General features: G+C 35.2%; 1 protein-coding gene across 1 annotated transcript; it reads left to right on the forward strand.

The window, feature by feature from the left end:
- Positions 1–9649: 9649 nt before the first annotated feature.
- On the forward strand, positions 9650–12568 carry LOC147387711 (GDSL esterase/lipase At2g27360-like). The gene is made up of 4 exons (XM_086421076.1): positions 9650–9765; positions 9866–10014; positions 10903–11179; positions 12181–12568. The coding sequence occupies exons 2-4, from the start codon at positions 9949–9951 to the stop codon at positions 12399–12401; spliced, it is 564 nt and encodes a 187-aa protein (XP_086277202.1). The 5' UTR covers positions 9650–9765; positions 9866–9948; the 3' UTR covers positions 12402–12568.
- Positions 12569–14530: the final 1962 nt, after the last annotated feature.

Here is a 14530-nt window from a genome sequence, read left to right on the forward strand (position 1 = left end):
AAGCCTCAATGTAGGGTTGAGCATAAGCGTTGGACCTTCCCATTCTTTACCTTCTCTATCTCCCCCTCTCTTTATTTCTATTATTTTAACAAGCCCGTAAGTGTAATGTTCCCCCTCCCTTACCTCCAGTAGATTGGATTTCGGTTCGATCGAAAATATAGGGGTTGTAATCACTTTTAATAAAAAAGAAAAAGAATCGTTTTAAAATCCCTTCCCCAAACAACTTGTTTTGAGGCAATCGGTAGTCGGGTCCTTCTCAACCCATATGAATGGGCCTACAACCATTAGCCAACACGTTTCAAAAAAATATGTTGTTTTCGAGGTCAAATTTCTATAAGGATCATTTCCTTCAATGAGATGATCCCTATAGTTCGAGCCGATAATAAATCCCTTCTTAGGGTACAAATCGTCAATCATGCGACTCTTTTATTTTATTTATTTCAAAATGACCAAGTTACTTACGAGGTTATGACCAATTGGTAGAGAGAATGGGGTTTTTAACACCTTTCCTTTTCTCAAATCGAAACCGCTTACTTAGATCTTAGGTGAATTAGTATTTTATCCGTACGGGAGTCACTAAACGCCAAAATAACACTTTTTTCTAAAAATACACTCTGGGTGACCATTCACACCCTTTTACAAAAATGAATGGTGACTCCAAATCCTTATGAAGGTGATCTTTGAAAATCAAAAATCACATATCTACACTCCCTATGTTATGGAACTTTCATCAAATACCACATTTCTATTAAGGATTTTCTTCTTTTAATCAGATCCCAAAACTTGAATCCCTTCATTCACTTCTTAAATCTGAGTAAGATGCACGCAAGTGACTTTAATTGCAATTTATTTCTATTGTCACTAGTAATGGTAATATATTTTTTGCATCTGAGCACCTTCAATGTAAAATAGTCAACTTCTTTGCCCATCCATACCTCTTCGACACATTTAGACTCAAGTAACTTTGATGGTGATCGATTAACCAAATAACAAGCATGGTTAATCGATTTTGTCCAAAATAGTTTGACCAACCCACATGTAGCCTCATGCATCTTTCCTTTTCCATGAGAGTTCTATTTATCCTTTTGGCTATGCCATTTTGTTGAAGATTTTTCTTCACGGTGAAATGTCTTGTGATGCATTTTATTTGCAAAACTTCAAGAACTTGCCATTTTGTACTCACTCCCATTGTCGTTTCTTAAGTATTTATTTTTTTCCCACTTGATTTTCTACTTCATCTTTCCATTCCACAAACTTGGAAAAGACTTTGGATTTCTCCTTCATAAAGTAGACTCAAACATTTTTGAAAAATCATCCATGAAAGTGACAAAGTAGTGAGCTCTACCTTTGGATTTAGTAGGTGCGGGCCCCCACACATCGAAATGAATGTAGTTTAATAATCCTTTACTTTTGATGTCTTTATTTGTAATCTTGAACAATACTTCATTTTGCTTTCTCATCACACAAAATTTGCAAAATTCTAGTTAGCATGTTTCAACACCCTTCAAGAATTTTCATTGGTGTAACTCTTGTATTGCTCTTTCACTCATATGGCCAAGTCTTAAGTGTCAAAGTTGAGTTTCATCCTTACTAGAATTTTTTGATAAGTAAAAATTGATTCATTATAAAGGATAGTCGAGTAGACTAGCCTAAAGAGATACAAGAGTGAGAATAAAGGAAAAAAAAACAAGGAAAAAAGAGAAGTAAAAAAAAATAGCACCCCTCAAAGAGGCTCTAGAATACAAACTAGGTCCCAACACAAAAGGAAGTTCTCAAAGAAAATGCCCTTGAACTGCTTGAATAACCTTTCCAACAAGAAGAAAAGCCCAAAAATTGAGAAAGTAATATCTTGGATAGTGCCTTCTTTGTTCTCAAATATCCTACTGTTCTGCTTTTTCCAAAGAGTCCAACATAGGACAAAGGGAAAAAGGTTCCATATGATTCGCTTGGACATTATAAAGGAAGTACCCCATTTGAGCCAAGAATGGAACAACTCTCTAAAAGTGGAAGGGAAGCAGTCTACTAGGCCAAACAAGAAGATGAAGTGGACCCACACTGAACTCACGACGGAGCAATGGATAAGAATGTGATTTGCCGATTCCCCATCAAGTCTACAAATACAAAAATAGTTTGGTAAGGAGAACCCCCTCTTAATAATCTTGGATGGTATTTTACCATACCACATAAAAGGGTCGAACCTAACTTGGTTTTGGGTAGCATAAAAGTCAACATGCATAGAGGAGACCAAGAACTTCCCATCCCTTATGCCACACCAAATACATGAATCTACTAAATCCCCATTGAAAGTTGTATTCGCCAATCACTGGATTAAGTTGCCAATACTATTTAGCTCCCAATCGTTAAAGGCTTTTATAAACCTGAAGTCCCAATCACTAGCACCTTCAACATTACTTCCAGGGTTCACTATCGATTGCCCCATTTTGTAGGAAATCATGTACAACTCCAGAAATTGATCTTTGAGAGGAGAGTCACTGCCTCAACAATCCTCCCAAAAATGAACTCTCTTACCCCTTCCAACCTTAAACTTCACTTTCTTGTGAAACTTCGAAAACTTTTAAAAATACCCCTCCACAACCCACAACCATACAATCCTTTAGCTGCCCCACTTTCCCATCCCAAACCATTCACCCTAAACTTCTCAAATAAGATGTCTTTCCACAAGCTACCATCCTCTTCCCCAAGCCTCCATAACCATTTGCTAAGACGTGCCGAATTCGTATGTCCAAACTTCCTAATACCCAGGCCTCCAAACTTCTTAGGTGCATATTTTATCCCATCTCACCATATGAAACTTTCTCTTTTCATCTTTATTGTGCCAAAATAAGTTCCAACAGAGCCTTTCTATTTTAGTTCCCACACTCCTTAGAAGGGAGAAGGAGCAAAATTAATTCAGAATGGTTGCTAGTCTGCTTTTGATTAGAACTAATTTCTCGCATTTGGATAAGTGTTTTGCTTTCTACGTTGATAGTCTTTTCTCAATCCTTTCAATCAGTGGGTCCCATATAGTTTTGCACGGATATTCTGCCCCAATGGAGGCCCATGTAAGAAGTTGGCAACATACCCACTTGAAACCCCACCAAGGCTGCCACCAACTCCACCTCCAAAATACTACCAATAGGGAACATCTTACCCTTTTGCAAGTTCATCGACAAATCAGAAACAATATGGAAGCACCCAAGGATACCTAAAAGAACTGGTACCTCCCTATTCGTGAAGTCCAAGAAAACCAATATTTCGTCTGCAAACTGAAGGTGAGAGATGGAATGACCAATGGTTGAAACTCTAAACCCAGATAAGTCTCCATTCAATTTTGTTTTTGTTATCATTTTACCTAAAGCTTCAAACACAACAATAAAGAGAAATGGAGATAGAGGGTCCCTTTGGCGTAAACCCTTTGAACTCTTAAATAACCCATCTGGCGACCCATTGATCAATATCAAGAAGGTAAGAGTTGTAACACATTTCATCACTCATTAGATCCATTTATTACCAAACCCCATACAACATAACATATAGAGAAGAAAATTCCAATTAGCATGATCGTACACCCTTTCCTAGTCAATATTACACACCAACCTAGGGGTCCCTTACTTCTTCTTAGAATCAATACATTTTTCTTCCCACCTCTCATTGATAAATTCTATAAAGTTTGGACGTGATAACCACATAATTTTTAATCGAAACAGAATGGGTCGCCTACAAACTAGGTCTGCAACCAGAGTAACTGAACAATGGTTCGTCATGGGGTTAGGCATTGTTTTTTGAACCAGACTACAAAAAAGATAAGTCCCACTCAGAAGAAACCAAGAATTGACTGTTTTCAACCTGTCGAGTAGGCCCATACACCCCAGTGAAAATCTAGTCCACCACCTCACCCACACACTTGGCAAGCATAGAAACAAAGAAAACCCCAATTAACTCTTCTTCTACCGAGATAAAATTCTTATTCCACATAACTATAACACCCCCTAAGGTACCTATCGATAGCAGAAAACTCTAGTTGATATTAAAGCCCCATAGTTCTTCAATAGTTTTGTAATTAGCAACTTCTAGCTTAAATTCCTGCAGTGCCTCTAAGTAGGGGTTGGACTGAACGATCATAACTTTAATCACAGACCTTTTCTCACTGTCATTGAGCCCCTGAACATTCAAGACAAGAATTTACAATATATTAGGAACCTTACTTTTTCTCATGGGCTTCCTATCAACTCTAGCTTGCTAGAATTTTCCTCTGTGGCTATTGCAACTCCACTTAGAATTGTGTTCCTGGAAACTTGTAGAAGTTAGTTGCAAGTTTCGCACCTCTCATTATCACCATGGCTCCCTTAGACACCTTGAGTGCTCCATCCTTTATTGAGAATGAATATCTTGAGTCGAGTATGCCTTAGGATTTCAAATTCTTCTTGAATGCCGAGACATGCTTCACACTACCCAAGGTTCTAATAACCTTGTCATACATTCTTATCTTCATGGTATCAGTTCAAATGACTTTGCATACCGTATTGTTACCCATTAAAACATCTCCACCATCATGAGGTTCATAGGATTCAAAATAATTACAATTGGAACACATATGAAAAATATACTCGAAATCTAAAATCTAAGAGTTGGATGTGAGATTACTCGCAAATGTCGTTAAGAGCACTTTATCGCTTTTCGATGCTTTTTCTTGTCGTGGAGCATAACTCAGCTTTCTTTCCTTCTTTTATCTCCGCTTCCTATTTTCTACAATATCTTTTGTAATGTCACTTCTTTTCGCAATGATAATACTCCATTTCTTTCTTACTTCTAGATTTGGATTTACAATTTTTTCCTTCGGATTTTTTTTTTCTCTTTTGTTCAGCTTCACTCACTTGAACCCTCTGTAATGAGTCTTTCCCTTTGAACATCCTTCTCATTTAACTTATTCATGGTCACGTGAGAGATAAGGTCTTAAACCACCTCCTCAAACGTGATGGTTTCTTTGCCAAATATGAGAGTAGTTTGAAAGTGTTTGAAGGAATTAGGAAGTGATCTAAATAAAAGCAATACTTTGTCTTCTTCTTCGAACTTCACGTTTACCTTCAACAAATCACTAAAACACTGATTGAACGTGTTCAAGTACTCCATGATGTTTTATCCCTCATCCATCCTTAAGCCATAAAGTTGGTCTTTAAGGAATAGCTTATTGGACAAAGTCTTCCCCATGTAAAGCTTCTCAAGCTTTTTTCATGTTATTTTTAGTCTTTTCTTTCATAACGTTGTACATGACTTCATCGAAAATATGTAAGTCATTAAAACTATTAGGCTTCAAATCCAACTCTTCCAATGTCTCATTAGACATCCTATCCAACTTCGCTTCAATGCCTCGAATGCAATTATGAAGCTCTTATTGGATAAGAATATTCCTTATCTTTCTTTGTCACATTGTAAAGTTTGATTTTCCATCAAGTGACTTCACCCCACCAAAAATTTTGATCATTCTTGTGCCCTTTTTTGTCATTGCAAACCCCCTAGATAACCTATGTATTGGTACATCTTATTGTGTATGTGAACACATTTGTAAAGTTCACTTAGTAATTTGATCAAACACCTATTGGATATTTCACGAAACACCTTGTATGTCACACCTTCCAATACCTTGTTTGATAATGGCAATGAAGAACAACCCAACTAATAGTAGCAAATGCAATGAAGATAAACAACTACACAAAGAAAAAGCAAGTACACAATACTCACAATACGAGATTTTACGTGATTCATCCAAAAGTTACGTCCACGGAGGTATGAGTATTGGATATTGATTTCACTATGAAGAAAATGGGGCAAATCGATATATGGAAACACTTCTATTACTTATTTTCACCTTTTTCTAGATCTCAATCTTCCCAAACTTTTTAACCTCTCCTCTCTAGGTTTTCTTTCTTTCTTTACTCTCGTATCTAGAAAAGACTTAGTTACAACAAAAGAAAATAAAAACCCATTTTGAAGCACTACATAAATGGGTCACTTACATAAGTTACAAACCCAATTCAAATTACCTTAGACGGACTCAAAAATATATACACATAATTGGACCAAGCTTAATTGATTTTGAGTCATACTTTATAACAGAAAGAGCGTAAAACAATGTGATCATTTCTTAAGTATGAGTTTCAAAAATTGTATTTAGCAATAATTTATCAGGAAATACATATAAGCTTAAATCGTGTAGTTTATTTCTTAGCATTTTATGTTTCCATCTCAGGTGGGGTTCTTTTGTATCCTCGTGAATTTCAAATTATCCTTATAATATATATATATATATACTGTAGTTGTAGACACCCTAATTTGCACGAACCCACTAGAAGAAGTTCAAATTGTGATAGTTCGATTAAAGGTCCAAAACCCTTCAATGAGCCCACGTTACATAATAATTGCCACTTGGCACTTTTTTCATGTATACATAAACACATACATTATGATACATGCATCATTGCCCAAACCTTGTCCTTAGTCTATCCATACAATCTTATCCAATTTCATACCCACTCCCCTAACCCATAAATCGATTCAACTTCATATCCAACCCATTCTCCATTAACCAATCCATTATCTATCTCCTAACCCAAATATCAAAATCCAAACTATCATGAGCCCATAACCTAAGTTCCAAAACCAAAATTCAATGCCAAGCCTATTCTCTTAAAGGGGACATATTGTGGTCTCTCATAAGCCCCTAATGCCCAATGTTCCAACCTAATTATAAAGTCAACTCCCCTGAGAAACCTAAGAATACCCTTCTCAAAAAGTAAGGTAAAACAAAAAATGTACTTTAGCCTTTGATAAAAATCCTTAAAGTTTAGAGAACTTTTAGTCCTGCCCCCAAAAGGTAAGAATCCTCAGGTACATACATAAAACTCTCACATTAGTTCATTTCAAATATATATATATTTATCTACCATTGCTTTTGGGGATATTTATAATAGAATCAAAGTCTATTTTTTACCTAATACTTCACTTTTACACATGTCACTCTCTTATTTATCTTTCTAAAAATACTTTTGTTCTCTTACCTCTATTTACTAAAAAATCAAAGACCAAAAATATATTTAAGATTACCCTCATAAAGATATAAAATTCTAAAAGAAACAACAAAAACCTCATGTTTATGCTCTTTATTTCTAGGGTGGATCACTTAATCCCTAAAAGTTAGCTAAAAACTCTATAAATAACCCTATTTCCTATAAGTAATTCATATTCTCAACTCTCCATCTCTCAACCTTAAATTATATCAAAATCCCTATTTAACTCTTTCAATCATCTCTCAACCTTCTCTAAATCTTCAAGCTTTCAAACAAAAATCATCACTCACCTCTTACTTCCAACACTTAGCTTAAACTCTTAACTTTAAGTCATGCTCAAGATAATCTCATTTAAGACTATCAAGGGATAACGTGGGTTATGATTTAGTTTTATTTTAAGTTTGCATCTTCTTTTTCTATTTCTCTCTATTTTTTTAAAACCTTTAGGATGTAATGGAAAATCCTCATTCATCTCGAGTAGGTTGAACTTCAACCTTGGGTATGGAATACTTGTGATGATTTGGTAGAAAGGATGGAGATTGAAGTTTTTTTAACCAATTCCTCTTTTATGCATCATAATATACACTATGCACACATATCATACATGCTTAGCCATGATGAAGGAATGTGTAACTCTCTTGATAGTGTTGAAACACTAAATTTTTAGCTAAGCATGCATGCATCAAGGTTGTAAATTTAAGGGGATTTTATCCATAGAATCTATCTAAAATCCTAAACTAATATTCTAACTCATGTAAAAGGTGATGACTCCATAGGATATTTTTCATGTCAATACTAACATTGAATCTTCTTTTAAAGATGTGCATATCCATCATGTGCACACACCCACTTCATACATCTCATACATTTTTATTATTTTGTTAACTATTCAAAATGGCCAAATTTAAAAAGATAACCACTTTAGATGGAGAGAAGAAGGTGCCTAATACCTTTCTCATTCTCTAGCCGAATCCTCTTACCTAAATCTTAGGTAGGCCATATCTTTTCTATGAATAAAAGTCACTACAATGCCATGAAAAATGAAATTTTTAAAAAATTGATTTGGGTGCCCATTCACACCCATTTCTTAAAAAAAAAATGTTGGCAACTCTAAACAAAGTAGCATTGAGGTTCAACAATGAATATCTCATGTCTACAGTAGGAGATGATGCAAGCAATTCAATCTTATGAAAGACATAACATCTTTGTTTTCTATTTCTAATAGATTGTCCACTTGTTTAAAAAAAAGTTCTGTATAAAGTTTGAGGCAACTTAGTTAAAATTTGGCTTGCTTAAGAAATTAGGATTATATTAGAAATACAATTTCTAAATAAAATTAATGCTACTAAATTTGGTTGCTTTCCCATGATAGCAATATTACATACATAGCTAAAAGAGGTACATCCCACACTCTCACCCCCTACTTGACACCGTGTGATGCTCGTAAAAAGTGAAAATTTTGGATTTTTTTGAGAATTCTTGGATGATAATTACATTTGGTCATTGAGTTTATATAGATTGAAACATCCACCAATATAGAAAGATAATCAATCAATCCAATATTCTAATATACCTAATTGATACTAATTGATGGAAATCTAATATCTTCAAGATATGTGATGCGATACACCGTAGCAATGATATAGTGTATCTCGTGCTCATTATTATAATGCATACACCTTAACTCTAATACCCTCTCGTAATTGCAGTCCTTTAGATAAAGACTATGTACTTGATTATATAAACTATTAGTTTTTGATCCAATGAAGAAGTTGAAGATGGATTGCCGTAAGGTCCAACCATGCTTCATGGTGGTCACCACCTATCTATGAAGACCATCACTGTCGCATCCCACTCATTTTTGAGTCTGTTGAAGCTGGTGGCCCACTAAATCCGATCTGTAATGATCTCTCACAAAAGCGTAGAAATATGGATCGTGATATTTAAATATAAGAACTCTCATTGAAGAATTTTTAAATAAAATAAAAATTGAGATTGTGAAGCATTAACGTGTGAAGTAGGGAGGTTTGTAGAAATATAGGGAAATGAAGGATTTTTATTGAGAAAAAGAACTAAATACTAATAAAGGGAACAAAATGATTTAGGTTCGGCACACCAAGCTCAATGTGCTCAATGGAGCTTGAGCTCTGATACCATGAATAATTTGGATTATTTTGAGGATTCTTGGATGATGATTACATTTGGTCATTGGGTTTATATAGATTGAAACATCGACCAATATAGAAAGACAATCAATAAGTCCAATATTCAAATATACCTAATTGATACTAATTGAACTTATTTGTTGCAAATCTAATATCTTCAAGATATGTGATGAGATACACGATAGCATTGATATAGTGTATCTCATGCACATTATTATAATCTATACACCTTATCTCTATTAGAGAGCGCACTCACACGTATGTTATTTAGGTTTGGATACCAACAATATGAGGTTACATTCATTACAAATCAATATATTTCAAGGTACATCAGCTAAAGTTTATTATTTTGATCATGTTAATCGTGTAATGATTGTGTCAGTTTATAGACTTCTTTTTTCCACTTCAATGATTCATATTTGTTGTATATTTCCCAATAGACTGCCTTAAGAGTTTGTGGATTACGTTGGGGGTACTTGTGATCTCCAGCTCTTGTATTGGCTCTTTGAATTCAAGACAGAACCCAATACTTTTAGGTTGATTAAGCATGTTTAAAGTCTTATATCAACAAAATTTTCATTCCTCTTAAACTTTGTGTTCGTAAGTTTTTTATGTGTAAGATTCTGTAATTTATAGATTGCAGAGACTTCTTCAGTAGATCCCTATTTGTTGTCGGAGAGATTGGGGGAAACGATTATGCCTACTTTGCTATTAAAGGAATGAGTTTTGAAGAGATTCGGACCTATGTACCTTCAGTCATCAATGTTATATCCAAAGCAATCCAGGTGAGCACAAAAGCAAAATTGATATAAATAAAATGTTGTCTTATTGTTCTATATAGCATGCAGTTTGCCCACATTGTTGTCCATTATTGACACATTTGGAAATTATATTTCTTTAAGAACTCTACTATCAAACATCACTCTTCATCGAGCTAAGGGTTGAGATGGAAAGATGTTTCCTCTGGATACATTATCTTTACAGATCGACATGACGTCAAACATTTCAAAAAAAATATCCAGATTTGTATACTAAGGGAATTCCCTTTGTAAATACTTTTTTCTTTATCAATATATCTTTGCTTGCTAAGGGGGAAAACAAGAAGCTTCAAAGTATACATTATACAAATAGAAAATGTTTACTCTTGTATTGCTAGAAGGCCAGTAAAAGTGGTTCAACATGCAACAAATTTATTTTCCAAAAACAGCCCCCATATTTTAAATCATAAAAACAAACCCTAATATATTACATGATAAAATATGATACAAAATTAAATTATCTAGTTGAAATTTTTTAAAATACTTTTAAAATAATTATAAAGTTTTTTAATCATGCATAAATTTTAATTTTTTTTGCATTAAATGTGACTTTTCACATGCCATTTGCTAGTTGACATTAAACCTATATAATTAACTTTACTGAGCATTTCCTACCAATCTAAGAATTTTTATTAGTGTTTTAAAAAGAATACTAAATCAGTACAAAACAATTGTAAGGAACAGGTAAAATAAATTACCAAACTGGATCATTGTCATGAATCAAAAAACTTATGCTAAATTAAATGAAAACATTAAAATGAATCTATATATACATATGCATGAGCTGTTGGATATGAGATTAGGCATCGTTACTCATAATCTCTATTGATGTCATCTTCTTCTTCTTGTAAAAAGAAATTGATCAAACAAGGGGCCCATACGCTCATGGTCGCGGGAGATTTTCCAATTGGATGCTCTGCGGTATTTCTCACAAAATTTCAAAGCCAAAACAAGGAACTCTACAACCCAAAAACAGGTTGTTTGAAATGGTTAAACGAATTTTCCAAGTATCACAACAATCTTCTTAAGAAGGAGTTGGGTAGATTGCGAAAGCTACATCCTCATACCATCATCATCTACGCTGATTACTACAATGCTGCCATGCACTTTTATCGCTCTCCAATTCAATTCGGTGCGTACTCCAACCTTCGTTTGAGATATATTTTTTAATTATTCAATTAAGAAATTATTTGATATTATAGAGAGTTGTTGTTTTAATTGAGGATTTAGGAAAGATAAATTTTTATATTGATTAAATGATCGAAAAGTCATCAATCAAATTGAGTTTTGATTGAAGGACTAGGGGTGCAACTTGGTTCGGTTGGGTTCAATGGGTTGCCAATATTCTATAAAAATGTAAGTAACAGTTTTAACAAAAGAACAAACATATAATAAACAAAAAATTTCATAAAATAAATCACTAATCTATCCATAAGAAGTCATTAGTTTACCCATAAAAGATCATTAATTTATGTCCCAACTCCTAAAATAATCCATAATAATTATTATCTACATTTATATTTATTTATGGGAAGTGTTCGGAGGCCCTAAAGAGAGCCATACAATTTTCAAAATAGAGGTTAGAAGTTTCAGAATGGTCTAATTTTTCATGATGATGGCCTCTCTGGTGAAAACTACTTTCAATCATGGACCATCCTATTTTTGTAAACTACTTTGATAGGGCTAGAAGTTTCAGAATGGGTTGGTTTTTGGTGAGGATGATCTATTCATCATAGAGATCACCCTCACAAAAAAAATCAGCTCATTTTGAAACTTCTAACCCATAGATTGAAAATATGTTTGGCACGCTTTAGGGCCTTGAACGCCACCCTTTATTCATGGCATAAGGGTTCGGTTCTCAGTTTGAATTGGACCAAGTTGCAGCCTATGTTGGACTACGGAAGGAAGAGCCAAAAGTTAAGAGGATTTGATGATGGGCCTGAATGGTTATTATAATGCATGGGTGTTTTTCTATAGTCGTTGTGGATCATCATAATATTGTCTTCTGAAATAGTCTCCTATTAAATAATGTGACCTCTTTAATATAATTTATAAAGGGCCCTGATTGGACTTTCAGCACTAAGTACTCAAAGACTCAAAAGTGGATTATCACATCATCTTTTATGGTTTCAGGCTTTTCGAAGGGGGCACTTACAGTCTGTTGTGGAGGGGGCGGTCCATATAATTTCAACTCATCAGTTTTGTGTGGAAATAGAGGTTCCACAGTCTGTGACGACCCATCCTTGAATGCCAACTGGGATGGCCGTCACCTAACGGAAGCAGCATATAAAACAATTGCCACTAGTTTATTATATAAATCCTATACCATTCCACCAATTAACATCTCTTGTTAAGTACCAACAGGGGATGTTGGGTGTGTTTGATTTTGTTCCATGTAGGCTACATTCAAATATGATTGCTTGATGGATGTCTCATTAGTCTTTCTAAAGGAAAATATGTGTGATGACAATGTTACTCTCTTCAAAGAAATTCACGCCTAAAGCTACAATCGATAGATGCACACAGATGAATAACACATTGCACCCATGTAACAATGCCCAATAATCACGAACTATTTGTTCAACGTTTTATGCATCCAAAAACTTGAAACCCACATTTGGAATAATACACCAAAATTATGCAGCATCAACCGACAGAAAAAACCATGGTGCTGAAACGTAAGGTGACGAAGGGTCTTGTGACAACCTTGACTCAAGCTGTCAAGCTATATTTGCACTATTATTATCTTCGGTGTTGTGCCGAAGGTTTGTGCCGCCAAAAAGTCACAATGCTGATTTAGCCATGGCCAAGATAAACTAATGTGTTTGCTGGTTGCTGCAATAGCAAAGAAGGGGATATTATCAAGATCGAAATCCAAGCTATATTGGAAGCAATGCGTTTTGCAAGACGGAGGGAATTCAAACGAATTCTGATTTCATCAGATTCATTGTACTCGATCAAGTGCATTAAGGGAGAATTCATACCTTCATGGAAGTATGTAGAAACATTGCTGGATTGCAGACCAAGCTCATTTCTTTGATGAATGTGAATTCGAATTTCAATGGAGAGAATCAAACAGAGCAGCAGATTATTTAGCGAAATTGGGGGCTGTTTCGAATGGTTTTTTTATATTTCATGATAGTTCTAATGTTCCTCAAGATCTTCTAAGAATTGTTGAAGAAGATCTACTCTGTATTTACACTCGTTAGTAGTGTTTTCTTAAGGGAGAGGTCCCTTTAACCTCAGCTTACCAATCAAAAAAAAAAAAAAAATTTGATAAACCAACCTCTACGAATTAATCGTGTTCAAGATCAATCAAAGTAGAGAAGTTGTATGTGTAACACAGTGTCGACCTAGGACTTTCAACCCCCTATTGTAATAGATGACTTGGTCAAAACAATCACAGTAAAAATTAGAAGAGACACATCGTGAGCTCCTCAAAACATTCTTGAAGTCCTTGGCAAAGTTGGGCCCTCGATGAAGATTGAAAGTATCTTCTAAAATACCATTAAAGGAGGAAACCTGCCATTCATCCTCTTTGAACCCTAGAGAGGCTTCGAATTCTCTCATGCAAGCCTCATCACTTCTCCAACCAACTATCTTTGATTCTAATCTTCAACGAAAATTTAAGAAGCATTCCAAATCATCTTGACTCTTCACTTGTCGAGAAGTCAAAGAATTCGGGTTCTTTTAACAAAGCAAGCACAAAGTCCCCTACGAGATTGGCCTCTCAGCATAGACTAAAAAAAATCCATCATTGTCGAATGAACAAGGCACGGTATATTTAGATGCCTCAACACAATCCGAGGCTGTGGCTTCCCCAAATTTTCAATCACTCAGTGTTATGCCCATCTCAACTCACAAAACTCATTGTGACTTTCTTAATTCGACGACGGTTAAATCCGTTTTAGAGAAACTTAAAAGAAAAGGTCTGGATAATTGTGATTTTGATGACGCGGTCAACTACCGATTGGATTCACTTCCAAGCCCTACTCTTAGGTGCTCACAGCATCCTTACAACTCTATTTCAGGTTTGTGGGTCTTACGCCATATGCACTGCTCCACTACAGTCTTTGTGGCCTCCATGCCATCCTTATGAATTTGGTGTCGTGCTTGTGGCTCTAATGTTATCCGTACGATTATGATGTTGTGCTTGTGGCTCTCACGTCATCCTTACAACTCCAATGCCATCCTTATGGCTCTCAAGTCATCCTTACAACTTTGATGTCATGCTTGTGGCTCTAATGTCATCTTCGTGACCCCGATATTGCGCGTATGGCTCTCATGTCATCCTCACAGTTCCAACACTGTCTTTACGAAGCTCCTACCGCCATCATAGTGCTCAAGCCATCCTAACAACATGAGTTGTTAGATCACATGTCATCCCCATGGCATCTAAACCATTTTTTGTGACGCTAAAACCATCCTTATGGAACCGTGAGCTATCATTACAACTTTTATGTTATCCTCATGGCACTCATGT

Source organism: Akebia trifoliata, chromosome 13, assembly GCF_017979445.1.
Source record: "Akebia trifoliata isolate Shusen 1 chromosome 13, ASM1797944v1, whole genome shotgun sequence".
Classification (NCBI taxonomy): Eukaryota; Viridiplantae; Streptophyta; class Magnoliopsida; order Ranunculales; family Lardizabalaceae; genus Akebia; species Akebia trifoliata.

What these genes read in the sequence shown, in the direction of transcription:
- LOC147387711 (XM_086421076.1), top strand. Translation starts at nt 9,949, where the DNA reads ATGAGTTTTGAAGAGATTCGGACCTATGTACCTTCAGTCATCAATGTT. An exon ending in TTATATCCAAAGCAATCCAG is followed by an intron (nt 10,015 to 10,902) that starts GTGAGCACAAAA and finishes TCTTGTAAAAAG; the next exon opens with AAATTGATCAAACAAGGGGC. An exon ending in TCGCTCTCCAATTCAATTCG is followed by an intron (nt 11,180 to 12,180) that starts GTGCGTACTCCA and finishes TTATGGTTTCAG; the next exon opens with GCTTTTCGAAGGGGGCACTT.